Source organism: Neoarius graeffei, chromosome 21 (genome assembly GCF_027579695.1).
Source record: "Neoarius graeffei isolate fNeoGra1 chromosome 21, fNeoGra1.pri, whole genome shotgun sequence".
Classification (NCBI taxonomy): Eukaryota; Metazoa; Chordata; class Actinopteri; order Siluriformes; family Ariidae; genus Neoarius; species Neoarius graeffei.
Window position 1 is genome coordinate 22,762,986 of NC_083589.1, and position 14,823 is coordinate 22,777,808.

At 39.6% G+C, this 14,823-nt stretch overlaps 1 protein-coding gene across 1 annotated transcript in view; it reads right to left on the reverse strand.

The window, feature by feature from the left end:
• faxca (failed axon connections homolog, metaxin like GST domain containing a) overlaps positions 1–14,823 on the reverse strand; it is a 52,229-nt gene that overhangs the window by 15,523 nt on the left and 21,883 nt on the right. The window contains exons 4-5 of the mRNA XM_060903588.1: positions 3,241–3,458; positions 121–237 (exon numbers count right to left, since the gene is read on the reverse strand). Coding sequence (XP_060759571.1) covers positions 121–237; positions 3,241–3,458 — 335 coding nt within the window. The remainder of the gene's footprint in view (positions 1–120; positions 238–3,240; positions 3,459–14,823) is intronic.

Here is a 14,823-nt window from a genome sequence, read left to right on the forward strand (position 1 = left end):
CCTATGTTGAGCCCAAAAATGCATTACACCATTCTAAATACACCCTGATAAAGCACATTAGTGCTCTTCATATTCCCTGTTCTCACTTTCAAAAGCGTCTGAGATGGTTAATGAGCTCACCCTTAATGAGCTGCTCCGGCCGTGTACCAGGTAAAGTCCACATGGCCTGGGCAAGGTGGCCAAATACTGCAGCATCAACCGTGGAGACTTTGGAGCCCATGATGTACTTCTTATCCCCTGAAACAGATAAATAAGTTAAAAATGCTGTTCACTATTTCATAGCAACCCTGTGCTCATCTGCAAAATAATACAGTACATAAACAGACTGGGGCGGCACGGTGGTGTAGTGGTTAGCGCTGTCGCCTCACAGCAAGAAGGTCCGGGTTCGAGCCCCTGTGTGGAGTTTGCATGTTCTCCCCGTGTCCGCGTGGGTTTCCTCCGGGTGCTCCGGTTTCCCCCACAGTCCAAAGACATGCAGGTTAGGTTAACTGGTGACTCTAAATTGACCGTAGGTGTGAATGTGAGTGTGAATGGTTGTCTGTGTCTATGTGTCAGCCCTGTGATGACCTGGCGACTTGTCCAGGGTGTACCCCGCCTTTCGCCCGTAGTCAGCTGGGATAGGCTCCAGCTCGCCTGCGACCCTGTAGAACAGGATAAAGCGGCGAGAGATAATGAGATGAGATGAGATAAACAGACTGCTTATTCATGAATGGCTCCCCCTTGTGGAAATTCCTACACTTGTTAAATGAATAAGCGAATGAGAAAATAATAAAGCCAGATCTGTCTGAGTCTTTGGGTCTTCTGACCACAAGGTGTCAGCACACGCGCGCACACACACACACACACACACACACACACACTGCTTTCACCAGAACATTTTTTTTCACAAGAGCACACTCTAATTTAAGGCAGGGCTTCGGAAACAATTTGCAACCAGGAAGCCCTTTTAACTGGAAAATAAATCCCACTCTAGATGCCTCCTCACCAGATTTATTTTACGAATATAACAATCCAACTAGTATTCAAATATTATTTATTATTATATTATTTAACTGTGGCATACAGAATTAGGGTTATTTATTTATTGGTCTTTCCACTGTTTAAAAAAACTGATTAAATTCAAATTATTCATTATTTATCAGCCAAATTATTGTTTATTTTTTCAGCAATTTAGGTTTGAATTAAAGGAGTTTAAGTCAAGTGTCAAGTTAAATAGATTAATCAGAACATAATAATAATAATAATAATAACTTTCAGGGACACAGAAAGGCGTATAATATTGGGGGTATTTGGGGTATTTTACCCAGCATGCACTGTTATGCACTATGCAGTATAATGCCAGTAATTTTGGATCATTGTGCCTCTGGAAATTTTCAGATAATCTCTCAACTGCAAATAAACCAAATCAAAAGTACCGTCTCTGACATACAAAGTCAAAACAACTACGAATCCTCTATTTTAAAGCTTATTTCTTTGTGTTTCTATTATTATTATTATTATGAGGTTTTTTGAGGGTTTTTTTTCTTTCTTTTTCTTTTTTGGAAGTTGCAGTTTGAAGAATCCTGAACGTCGGGGTGCTGCAGCATCGTCAGCACTTCCTGCATCCTCTCAAACTTTGATAATGGTTGTGATTTTCAGCACCATAATGCTGTAATGTTTCTGGAGCACCGTGCCTATAGGGCGCTGAACAGAAGAACTCCTGCAGGGCTATCTGAGCTTGAGGGCCAAGAATCATCTCATCTCATTATCTCTAGCCGCTTTATCCTGTTCTACAGGGTCGCAGGCAAGCTGGAGCCTATCCCAGCTGACTACGGGCGAAAGGCGGGGTACACCCTGGACAAGTCGCCAGGTCATCACAGGGCTGACACATAGACACAGACAACCATTCACACTCACATTCACACCTACGGTCAATTTAGAGTCACCAGTTAACCTAACCTGCATGTCTTTGGACTGTGGGGGAAACCGGAGCACCCGGAGGAAACCCACGCGGACACGGGGAGAACATGCAAACTCCACACAGAAAGGCCCTCGCCGGCCACGGGGCTCGAACCCGGACCTTCTTGCTGTGAGGCGACAGTGATAACCACTACACCACTGTGCCGCCCGCCAAGAATCATTTCCAACAAAAGTAATGTCATCTTTTTACAGGTACATTTATAAGATCAGGTCTCCACTGATATTTATCAATTTCTTTGCTTCCTAACCTTAATTATTACCTTGCCCCAAACGGAGTAAACAGGGCGAGGTATTGTAATCAGTGCTCTGTCTCTGTGTGTGTGTGTGTGTGTGTGTGTGTGTGTGTGTGTGTGTGTGTGTGTGTGTGTGTGTGTGTGACTTTTAACCATCTAGCGTCTAGACAGTTGCACTGATTGACTTCAAATTTTCAGGGTAGGTGGGCAATGGTCCGTAGAGTACCTGATTAAATTTTAGGGGTAATCGGGCCAAGGTGAAAGTCAAGGTCACCGGAAAGGTCAACCTTTTGGTCAAAATAACATGTTTTCCATTATAATTCAAAAATGGTTAGATGTTTACTATTATGAGCATATAGGAACTCCCATATGGCCTTTCATTTGGCACCATGATCTTTGACCTTGAGTGATCCTGAAAGGTCAAACTTAAGGTCACGGATTTTCAGAGGGCTGTAACTTGAAAACGGTTGATGGTAAACAGATATTTACCATTATCAACTCATAGGAAGTGCCATATGGGCTTTCATTTGGCACCATGACCTTTGACCTTGAGTGACCCTGAAAGGTCAAACTCAAGGTCATGAGTTTTCAAAGGGCTATAACTTTAAAATGGTTCGTGATAGCCAGATGTTTACCATTATCAACATATAAGAAGTCGTATATGGGCTTTCAGTTGCCGCCATGACCTTTGACTTTGAATGACTCTGAAATGTCAAATTCAAGGTCATGGATTTTCATAGGACTATAACCTGACAGCTGATGATTGAGAAATATTGCCATTATCAGCATATAGGTATAAAATAAGTGCTGCCGGGCGAGGTTTGTTTTGCCTGGCAACACTTGTCCGAGTTATAAGTCAGACCTTGTAATCTGGTTGATTCCAAAGCTCTAGATTTTAGTGCAGCTCTGGATGTGCCATTAATAAGTTTCTCATTCATCCTATTTGACACGTGCTCTGTCTCAATGATGAGATGCGTGCTTTTGATAGATAACAAACTCTCCCTGTGAAAGCTGCAGCCATGTGTTTCCTATTCCTCCACACACTGACCGAGCAGAGTGGCCAGGGTGCGCATGTCCTTTTCCATCAGAGCGTAGATTTCCTCTTTCGAGAAGCGCCCGATGCCATGGCCATACATCTCTCTCTTCACTATGCCACCATTAATGTGACTCAGGATCCACTTGAGCACGTCACTCAGGGGCCCAGTCACCGCCAGCATCTTCTTCGTCTCCTCCAGGTTATCGACCCACTGACAGTAGGCTATTGTCCTATTGTACAACACACAGGTGTAGAAAAAAACAGTCACTTTAAAAGAAACATATTCATCACTTCACTGTGTTTACTTGCTTCAGGCAAAATACTATCACACCCACTGATAGGAATATTGGCTTAAATGATCTAATCATCCAGATAGGGGAGGGAGGAATAATATTACTAGCTGTGGAGTCGGGAACTGTGGCAATCACAAGAACTGAGTTCGATGGTGGATTATGAAATCATTCTGCAGTAATTATCCTTTTAGAAATTGTCTAATGTCCACATTGGCTGACATTTTCTCTGGTGATGCTGCTTAGTGTTGAGTCAAAAAAAAAATCACATTTAACCCTTTCTAGCAGAACACTGGCATTCAATTCTGCCAGCAAAATGCAAATCATCTTAGACATTATACACCACCATTCAAAAGTTTGGGGTCACCCAGACAATTTTGTGTTTTCCATGAAAAGTCACACTTTTATTTACCACCATAAGTTGTAAAATGAATAGAAAATATAGTCAAGACATTTTTCTGGCCATTTTGAGCATTTAATCGACCCCACAAATGTGATGCTCCAGAAACTCAATCTGCTCAAAGGAAGGTCAGTTTTATAGCTTCTCTAAAGAGCTCAACTGTTTTCAGCTGTGCTAACATGATTGTACAAGGGTTTTCTAATCATCCATTAGCCTTCTGAGGCAATGAGCAAACACACTGTACCATTAGAACACTGGAGTGATAGTTGCTGGAAATGGGCCTCTATACACCTATGTAGATACTGCACCAAAAAACAGACATTTGCAGCTAGAATAGTCATTTACCACATTAGCAATGTATAGAGTGTATTTCTGATTAGTTTAAAGTGATCTTCATTGAAAAGAACAGTGCTTTTCTTTCAAAAATAAGGAAATTTCAAAGTGACCCCAAACTTTTGAACGGTAGTGTAAGTATACATACATTAAATACTATAAGAGCCATTCCACCGAATCGGTGCCATTTCCGTCCCTAGTAAATTATATGTATAAATGCACATAAAAATTTACTTTAAAATACATTTCCTTATTACGCAGAATGTCCTGCACATTGATCTGATTTCAAATTTAAGGTATATAATTGTAAGGATTAATAAAAACTACCTAAAACACTGAAAAATAGCATGTGTTACCTGTCCCCACACTCTAACTTTATACTTAACTATGAAATATTATGATTAAAATCCTTCAGAAACAGTATTTCTTTTGCACTGTTGTCTGACTCCATATCCTATCCATGGTTTAAATATATTTTTTTCATAAGAAATCCACAATATCTTAGTTAAAATACACATTTTTGTTGTGTCCCTGGGTTTTCACTCAGTCCTGTTACCCAAACATATTACCCCATCTGACAAATTTGGAACATTCCATAAATCACATGCTCAACAGGAAGTTACATCAGTTGTGTCTTCTGAAGGCCATGGGAAGACCAAAAGTTAGTTCTCTCATTTACTTTTCTGTATATTTGCTGATTTTTTTTTTTACTTTGACTGATAAGGTCAATGTCAACATACCTAAATTATTTCTTAGATGATATTTGTTTATTTTAAAAATACAGATTTTTGGTAAATCACTAGAACGTGCTAAGTGTGGTCATGCTATTAGCGATGACGCCATGTGGCTTAATTCCATGTATTAGCTAATCCTAGACTAAAAACTCAGTCCTGTTACTTTCAGTCCTGTTACTCATATAAAGAGTATGCAGCCATCTTTGACTTCCAAACCTTGTAAAAAAAAATAACATAGCCTGAAGTTGACCAATACACATTTTGAATAGTTAAATATGTGTGTTATTATAATCAGTGTTGAAAAGATATAACAAATTAAGTTTAATTTGGGAGTGTAACAACAAGCAAATGGCACCCATTCGGTGGAATGTCCCATAAGTACATTATAGTATAAATACGGAGGTGATTATTGGAAATCGCACGTGCTGATTGGTCGAGAGATTCAAACTATTTCTCAATAATCACCTCAAGTGATTCGGCAAAATGGCGGCCAATCACTTCGTCACTGTAAGTGAGGAAGAATTACAAATGATGAAAGAAAACGCTGTTCCTAAAAGCACTAAAGATGCTACAAGGTTTGGTCTAAAACTATTCAAAGGTAAGGTGGAACTGTGATTTATTTTATCCATTTCAAAACAAAATATTTTATGTGACTCGGTGTAGATCAGTGACACAAGTCTGCGCTGTGCCTTTATGACATTTGCATACGGCTTTTGAAGATTGAAATAATTATTTTTTCTTAACACGATTTTTTAAAAAAATAATCACCTGTGTATTTATACTAAAACAGTTATCCATGTCAGGCTCAGTAAATATCAGTGAATAATAACCTCCACTTCATCTCACTTATTATTCACCGATATTCACTTCACCTTTGGTGAATAATTATTAATTAACAAACTAATTATTTTATTACTTCTAGTGTGTTATAAAATTACAGTATGGGAAATAAGGAATTTTAAGCAGACTGTCACAGGACAGATAAGTCTGAAATGTTATCTGTCCGTCCAAATTTCAGCCTGTCCAAATGACGGGCCAAAGGCCTGGAACAATGCGGCCGGGGTCCGGGGCCCGCCTTAGGGACCCAGAAGCTGGAGATGGCCTCTCACTATTTCCAGGCACATTTTTGTCATCTTCAAAGGCCAAATTACACTAGATATTAGTTGCTAATTACACTACAAATTGAAAATAATTGACAAGAAAATGTCAGAAGATTCAAGAAAAACATGCTTAAAGTTTTACTCAAGAAAACAGTAGCACACACAGGTCAGTTCCATGCCTAGAAAAAAGTATGGGGGGCCAAGGATGTTCCAGTTGGTTACAACTTACTGGTCCTCATATATAGGTACTATAATAACACTCATGGAACATTATATCAACAATGATTATTTTTATACTATATTTATAATAAGCCTATAAGAAATTTAGTAATTAACAATACAACTATTCTTACATAACAGAGTTAAAATTTTGAGTACGAGATTCCAAGTAACTTTGTAACAAAATGACTTTTAAAATGACTCAGAACTAGACACAGTAATATCATTTGGCATTCAGACTAAAATCTGCTGGACTCAAACTTAGAAAATAGAATAAAATAAAAACTCTATTAAAATATATATCTACATCCTAAAAAGCATATGACTGACTGTCATTATTATTATGAATAAAAAATGCACATAATAATAACGACATAACCACTGATTGGCAGTTTGGCATTGAACATAATACTGTACTGCAAAGTTTCCTGTAAACTGAGCTCTTAATCAACTGACTGGATCAATCCGATACTGTCAACCCTAAAACAGTAGTTCAGCTGCATTGTGCAATAAAAACAACAGTGAATACTGAGTGTATTATTATTATCGTCTTATTTAGTGTGCCACTCAGGGAGAGAGAGGGGCCTGCAAATTTTGGCAGGGCTAGGACCTTTGGTGGGTGAGTTATAAATTTTGTAATTCCCACACACGCGAGCGACTGGAGCTAGGGCTCGTGGTAAAGCTTTCTGCGATCCGCACTTGGTCCTGACATCAGATTGGGCTGAGCCTGGGCTCATTCGGAAGGTCTTGGGGAGAGGTACAGGTATGTGCCTGTAAAGTTTGGCAGGGCTCGGACTTCCGGTGGCTGAGTTATGAATTTTTGGGGAGCTCCGGAGTGAATAACGGGCTGAGCTGCAGTCATACAGGGTTTGGAAGGGTTCAGGGATTGGGACATGCCTGTAAATTTTGGCGGGGCTAGGACCATTGGTGGCCAAGTTATGAATTTTTAAAGTCAGGCCCGAGGGGCCCGTTTCACAGGCCATGTTACAACATAATGTATTTACCCAGTGTAATATTTGGAAGAAAATCAAAAGTAGATGAGAGACATATCTTTACAATTTTTCATGGGCCATTCGGTTTTATGCTTTTGAAGACGGACAAATGCGATTATTACCAGTAAATGTCTGCTGGGCCGGCCTTATTTCCCACACTGAGATTAGTCAGGACACACTTAGTTTTCTGTATGTAGAGTATCATGATTCTGTGTTTAGCTGCTGGTGAGCAGGGTGATGGGAAAAACAGAGAAATCCACATCTCTCCACAATAACCCTGGTACAGAGAAAAAAATGATGGACAGTACAACTTATGCTAAAGCAAAACACAGTATACAACAGAGGTGGACAGTAACGAAGTACATTTACTTGAGTACTGTACTGTACTTAAGTACACTTTTTGAGTATCTGTACTTTACTTGAGTTTTTTTGGTTTTGTTTTGTTTTTTTTTGGGGGGGGGGAACTTATGACTTTAACTTCACTACATTTGAAAGACAAATATTGTACTTTTCACTCCACTACATTTCTGTCAAGGTCCTCGTTACTCGTTACTATGAAGCAGCTTTGAAAGTGGATTTTTTTTGTTTTTTTTCTTTTCTAAAACGTGATTGCTTTTTTTTCACAAATGGCACTGAGACAACCTATCAGTAATCACTAGGGTCGCGTCACATCCATAGAGTGTATAAAATCAAGATCAATGATTTCTCTGCAGCATTATTTGAACGCAATCAGTTGATGGCAGAATGGAAGGAGGCGGTTCTTCTGGGGAATGCACGCACTCATGGCCATACCGAGAACCCATGTTTCAGTTTTCTGTTTGGATTAAAGAGTAATTTTGTTTTAAATTAGGGTGGCCAGATTTCCCTAGTCTGAAACCGGGACACTTTTGCGCGCGACCATGCTCGTGCACGCACACCTTTTTTTTTACATAAACGTGACACTCAGAGAGGTGCTCTTATCATTTTGTTGAAGCTCACATTTATCAACATCTCACATGAAATAAAACAAACAGGCGTTTTGTTATCTAGTAGCATAGTGGTATACAGATCAGTTAAATTATGGTCAGACAACAGATTTTGTAATGGCTGAGAATAGGCCAGGCTATGTCCATAGGCCAAATTTAAACTGATTTATTTCACCTGTTTGTGAGAACACCAAGAAGAATGCATATGCACATGTAGGCTATATCTCTAAAATTGTATGCACTATTGCATGAACTTAAAAAGGAGATATGTGACCTCAACATAGCCTAGGTCAGAATCAACCTTACTAACCATTCCCCACAACTGAATGAATAAAGCAAGAAGATGTGTACAAAAGTGAACACTTTAATGGAAGGTGCAACAAGCTGTTCAACACAGCAATATGGCCAAACTGTCAGAATGGTATGTTAAACAGAAACAAAAAAAGAGACAAGTGATTTGAGAATATATACTACGGAAGCCGAGAGAGGCCCTTCATATAATCCTTTTTTTTATTCACCTTGTTATCCGGAGATAACGACATAATTAATTCAGGATCTTGAGAAAACAACACAACTAATTCGAGATCTTGAGAAAACAAAACCATTATTCCGAGATCTCAAGAAAACAAAACAATTATTTCGTGATCTCGAGAAAACAAAACAATTATTTCATGATCTCGAGTAAACAGCTGAGAAATGGTTCATTCAGGTGCGCCAAGAGACTTGTGATATGCTGACTTTGAGGCTATTTCTTATCCTGTATAGACGCAACTTTGGTCATTAGAATGTCTGGAATAATCGATCACCTAATAAAGCAATATTTTGATCAGGGGTTGACGCAGGGAGAGATTGCATTAAGTCTTTTAATAAGGGATAATTTCAAAATTAGTCCGCGGCACCTCCGCAGAAGACTGGCCCGGCTTCGTCTCTACCGACGGAGATACAGTGATCCAGCTGAGATCATGAAATAATTGTTTTGTTTTCTCGAGATCCTGAATTAATTATGTCGTTATCTTGGGATAACAAGGTGAATACAGACCTGTTTACCCCAAATTTGCCCCGTCAGTAGTCTTGCAGTATCCTGTCAGTAGTTTTGGTAAGCTGTCAGTAGGAATTTTACTGGGGTCCAATCTATGTATTGTATCGAAGACAAAAAGTAGAAAGCAGCCTATTAGATAATAGTACTCATTCAAGTTGAAAGTAAGTGATAGATTACATGAACAAAATTTAAAAAATTAAAATCTAGCACTGGTCTTATTTTTTCTGTCAAGTTAAGCACCTGTGAGAACCAAAAAGCAAACCCATGTAAGATTCTAGATCTGCTCCATAATCCTCATATTACCAAGCCTAGACTCTAAGGTCTACTTGTTGACTCCTCATTTCATTATTTCAGTATCTCTGAAATAACCAGGAGACTAGCAGTAATACTTATTTAGGATGCTACAATAAGAAAAAATATTTCAGAGACCATACTATGCTCTAATAGGCTACTTAATACTTGATTGGCAGCTATACTGATCTCACACTCTTTACTAACAAATCACAAGTCATTTAATGCCATCGGCCTTTCGCTTAGCGGCCGCCATGATTGTGTGCTCAGAAACCAAAGTTGAAACAATGGAACCTTCCCACAATGCAACGTACGGTAAACGTGGCTTAAACGTGATTAAACATGGCCGTGCCCATGACTATACGATCGATGTTCGATTCCCACAATAAATATGATTATAAAGTAAGTCATGAACAGGGTTTTTTCTAGAAAAATTTAGTATGAGGGCGCTTGCCATGGCGAGGGAGCGAAGCGGGGAGGGGAGATGGTGCCGGTTGTCCCCCCGCCATGCGAAGCCTTTGAAAAATTGAGGCTACAATGGGACATTCTGAGGCTATCTGAGAGGGAAATTGTAACAAATTGTCTGTCAATATTGAAAAAGAAAGAAGTAATCTTCTTCTGCCCCGGACAGTCTTTGGCTTTCTTCCGCTTCGTGCCGCGGGATGACATCTTTAAATGCCCAAGTGTCAACAAAAACAACTCGCGAACTACTTCTGTCAAAAGCTCCCGCGCCGGTGGGTGAAAGGTCATTCAGTCTCGAGAAATCTCGCTCTACAAGTCAGCTGACCTTGTATGTAACCCATGTCAAATCTCGCGAGAGCAGCCGCGACAACTAAACAACATGGCGCCTCAGTCTGGAAAACGCCAATTCGGATTGTTTTTGCACTGTCTGGCGGTGTATCTACTATGATTGGAATATTTTTGGAGCAATTATAACGTATTTGATGATCAGACACATTGTCACGTGGTGTTGCTGGGATGTTTTCACGGAGTCGGTAAGGGGGCGCACGCCGAGAGTAAGAGGGCGCAGTTCCCCCGTTTAGACGAAACCTGTTGAAACATTTGGCAACATTTTGGCCATAAATCGTAGTTTTTGGACAAGAATTCGTCCGTATTTTGTTTTGAAAAATCGTAGGAACTACGGACAAATCGTAGGAGTAAACAGGTCTGTGAATAAAAAAAGATTATATGAAGGGCCTCTCGCGGCTTCCGTAAATATACACTCAAACAAAACAGCAGTAAAGGAGGAGAGGGGCGACAGCCTGAGGAAAGCCCCCACAGGAGCGCACAGCATTTGCAACACAGGCTACCCAACTCAGTACAAGAACAAAGCACTTACAGTGTGTGCAGTAGGCTTCGTGCGCATTGTTCTGCACCTCTTGGAGGAAGGGGTAGGTGCCCTGTAAATCTCTGGAAAAGGTACATTTTCTTTTCGGCATAATTGCTGCGGCATTACTGCTGCTAGCTGCTAGACAAAGAACATTCGCGCCAGTTAATGTTTATTTTATTGTTGCATGGCAACACGTTCTGTTGTCTGGAATAATGTGGCTAAATAAACACCCATGCCAGGGGGCAGTAACCAGGAAAGTTTGCGATTCCTGTCAATTCATCAAAATAGTAAATGCAGACATTTCTCCGCTAATGATTCCCACGCTGCTCAGTCGCAAACGTCGCGAGTGGCGAAAACCGGGACATATCCGTGTCCCGACAGACTTTTGTTGGGACTCGGGACACACAACCCCAAATCGGGACTGACCCGGTAAAACCGGGACGTCTGGTCACCCTATTTTAAATGTTTGCTTTGTTTGCCTAAAATGAACCACATCACAGCCTACAAAAACTTGCCTCAATATGTATGTAAATGTTTTATTCCAAGAGAAAGCTTGTAATAAAGTTGTCTGTGCTTCTAGAGCTGGCGATAACATTGCAATAGCTATGCAGTCTGGTTAGTCAAATGACTTTCTATGAATTTGCCTGCCAAGTTGCCATCACCTTGTCCACAGCTAGTGTTTACACATAGCTAGTTAACCTGGACACTGTAAGTTAGCATGTAAAAACAGAGTTACACTAACATGAATAACATTAACTTATATGAAGTGCTTTCAGAAATGTTTTATCATAATCTTGCTAAATTAATAGAATGTAGAAATCTTTCTTTTCTAGTAGCGTTAGCTACCCAATATGATTTTGAATTTGAAAAGAGTTTGCTAGCATGCCAGGTGGAGCTTCAGCGCTACACATTCTACAAGTTAGTCAGTAAATCCAGTCAGTTGCTTCAGAGGCGTTAGGTTTTGTAAGCGTTGTGGCAATAATACAACAATGGGTTGATACAAAATGTACTTTTAATACTTAAGTATTTTTAAAAGCAAATACTTCAGTACTTTAACTTAAGTAAAAATATGACTGTACAACTTTCACTTGTGTCAGAGTAACATTTGACCAGTGGGATCTGTACTTTGACTTAAGTAATGAAGTTGGGTACTTTGTCCACCTCTGGTATACAACTACCACAAGAACAGAATAAACATGTAAACCTAGTGGGCTAGGGAAAAGAAAGAAATACTTGTGAAAAACTGCAAATTAAAGCTTTAAATCCTTGAGTGTCTAATTTAATGTGAGCCATTATCCACGACTGTGGAGTGTGACATCACAAACACGTTCAATGCTGAACACGTGCACCTTCAAAACACATTTGGGAAATTCCACTGTTTTGGCCTCTGATAAAAAGAGTTAATGACTTTCTGATTATCGTCACTACTAACATTATTTTTAGTTAAAAGATTTAGATTTGAACCTTCGCTGTAATCCTGTTGAAATGTTTTGGTTCATTTGGCCACAATGCATCAGTGACATCCATCATCAGTACAGTAAACTAAACTTTAATACTGTAAATGCGTGTCTAATATCAGTCACACTGAATATATACTGATAAACGTGATTTCACATTAATGAACTTAAAATGTTCTGCATTCACCTTGACAGAAAGTGAGGGAGCTGCGCAAGACAAGAGGATATGAAATGGGGTAGGAGGTGGGCTTACAGGAAGCGCCTATTAATGTAGAGTTCAAAACACTTCTGGTTTTATTGGAGAAAGAAAAACGATGGCTCTTTTGGCGTACTTTTTAGCGTCGCATATTAGTGTACAATGATGATTTTGCTGACGCTCCTGCACAAATTACATAACAGTTGTGAGGTCTGGTAATATAATATAATATAATATAATATAATATAATATAATATAATATAATATAATATAATTTGTGATAAACATCATTGGATATTGTGGCAGTGTAATAATGTGCAGGGAGGATAATATCATTATATCACACTATACGCTCACACACCCACCACTTCAAAGCATATACGGTACAGTGGCTTACACAAGTTTTCTGCTTACAGCTGTAACTATAGACAAATGTGGTTCTACCGAGTACTGACCCAGAGGCATGACTAGCAAAAGTTTCATTAACTTTGTGTCACAATATTTTGTTATGCAATAACATGTTGCATCTTTTAATATTAGACATCTCATCTCATCTCATTATCTGTAGCCGCTTTATCCTGTTCTACAGGGTCGCAGGCAAGCTGGAGCCTATCCCAGCTGACTACGAGCGAAAGGCGGGGTACACCCTGGACAAGTCGCCAGGTCATCACAGGGCTGACACATAGACACAGACAGCCATTCACACTCACATTCACACCTACGGTCAATTTAGAGTCACCAGTTAACCTAACCTGCATGTCTTTGGACTGTGGGGGAAACCGGAGCACCCGGAGGAAACCCACGCGGACACGGGGAGAACATGCAAACTCCGCACAGAAAGGCCCTCGCCGGCCACGGGGCTCGAACCCAGACCTTCTTGCTGTGAGGCGACAGCGCTAACCACTACACCACCGTGCCGCCCAATATTAGACATGCTATGTAAATTAGATGGTTTAAAAAATAAGTCCATTTCAGTTCCAGGCTCCACAATACAAAATGTGGGAAAGTTCAAGGGGGTGAATACTTATGAACAGCACTATAATTAACAATTAATCCCCAAAAGTGAAGTGAATATCAGTGAATAATAATTGAGATGGAGTGGAGGTTATTATTCACTGATATTCACTGAGCCTGAGATGGATAACTGATTTAGTATAAACACACAGGGGATTATTTTTTAAAAATCATATAAAAAATAATTTTTTTCAGTCTTTAGAAGCCACGGGCAAATGTAATAAAAGTGCAGCACAGACTTGTGTCACTGATCTACACCGAGTCACATAAAATACTTTGTTTTGAAATGGATAAAATAATTCACAGTTCCACCTTACCTTTGAATAGTTTTAGACCAAACTTCAGCGTTTTCTTTCATCATTTGTAATTCTTCCTTACTTATGGTGACAAAGCGATCGGCCGCCATTTTACCGAGTCACTCGAGGTGATAATCGAGAAATAGTCCGAATTTCTTGACCAATCAGCACGCGCGATTTCCTATAATCACCTCCTAATGAGCATTTATACTGTACATCCACACTGATGTTACCTCTGTACTGACGAACCCGATCATTGCTTTTCCTTCCATTATGTGATCATGTTCACTGCATTTCAGTACAGAATTTGTGCCACTTTTCAATTATTCAACATTATTCCCCGAGATATTTTTGTAAAGTTTGTGAGTTTTAACTGAAAATACACTTTGGTTCTTTTTTCTTGTGCCCTTTTAACATGGTTTGGAACCCCTATAGAGGACTTTCACTGACATCACAGGTTTTTGTTTATCATGCAGCGTCCGCCATACTGCCGGGCAAACAGAGAAACAGCTGCGACAGTTAATAATGAAAATCGAGATGACTGCAGTCAGTACAATCTCTCTGAAATTATTAAAAATTTATTTTATACCAACAGATTGCGTTACATCCAAAAGCTGAAACATGCAGGCCTCACAGATCCATATAATTTACCCACAAATCTATTTATTTATTATTTATTCTGCACACTGCTCTCTCTCTCTCTCTCTCTCTCTTTCTCTCTGTGCGCATGCACATGTGGGTTAAATGCAGATGAGGAATTTCCCTGTGCTTGAGTGTACATGTGACAAAAATAAAGGCTGCCTCTTCTTCTTAATTTACCCACAAATGTATTTATTCCACTGGATGTGTTTGGCAAACCAGCTACTGGATTTGGGATCCTACGACATCCTGAACTATTTAGTATCTAGGACTTCTAAATACACCATAGATGGGAAAGGA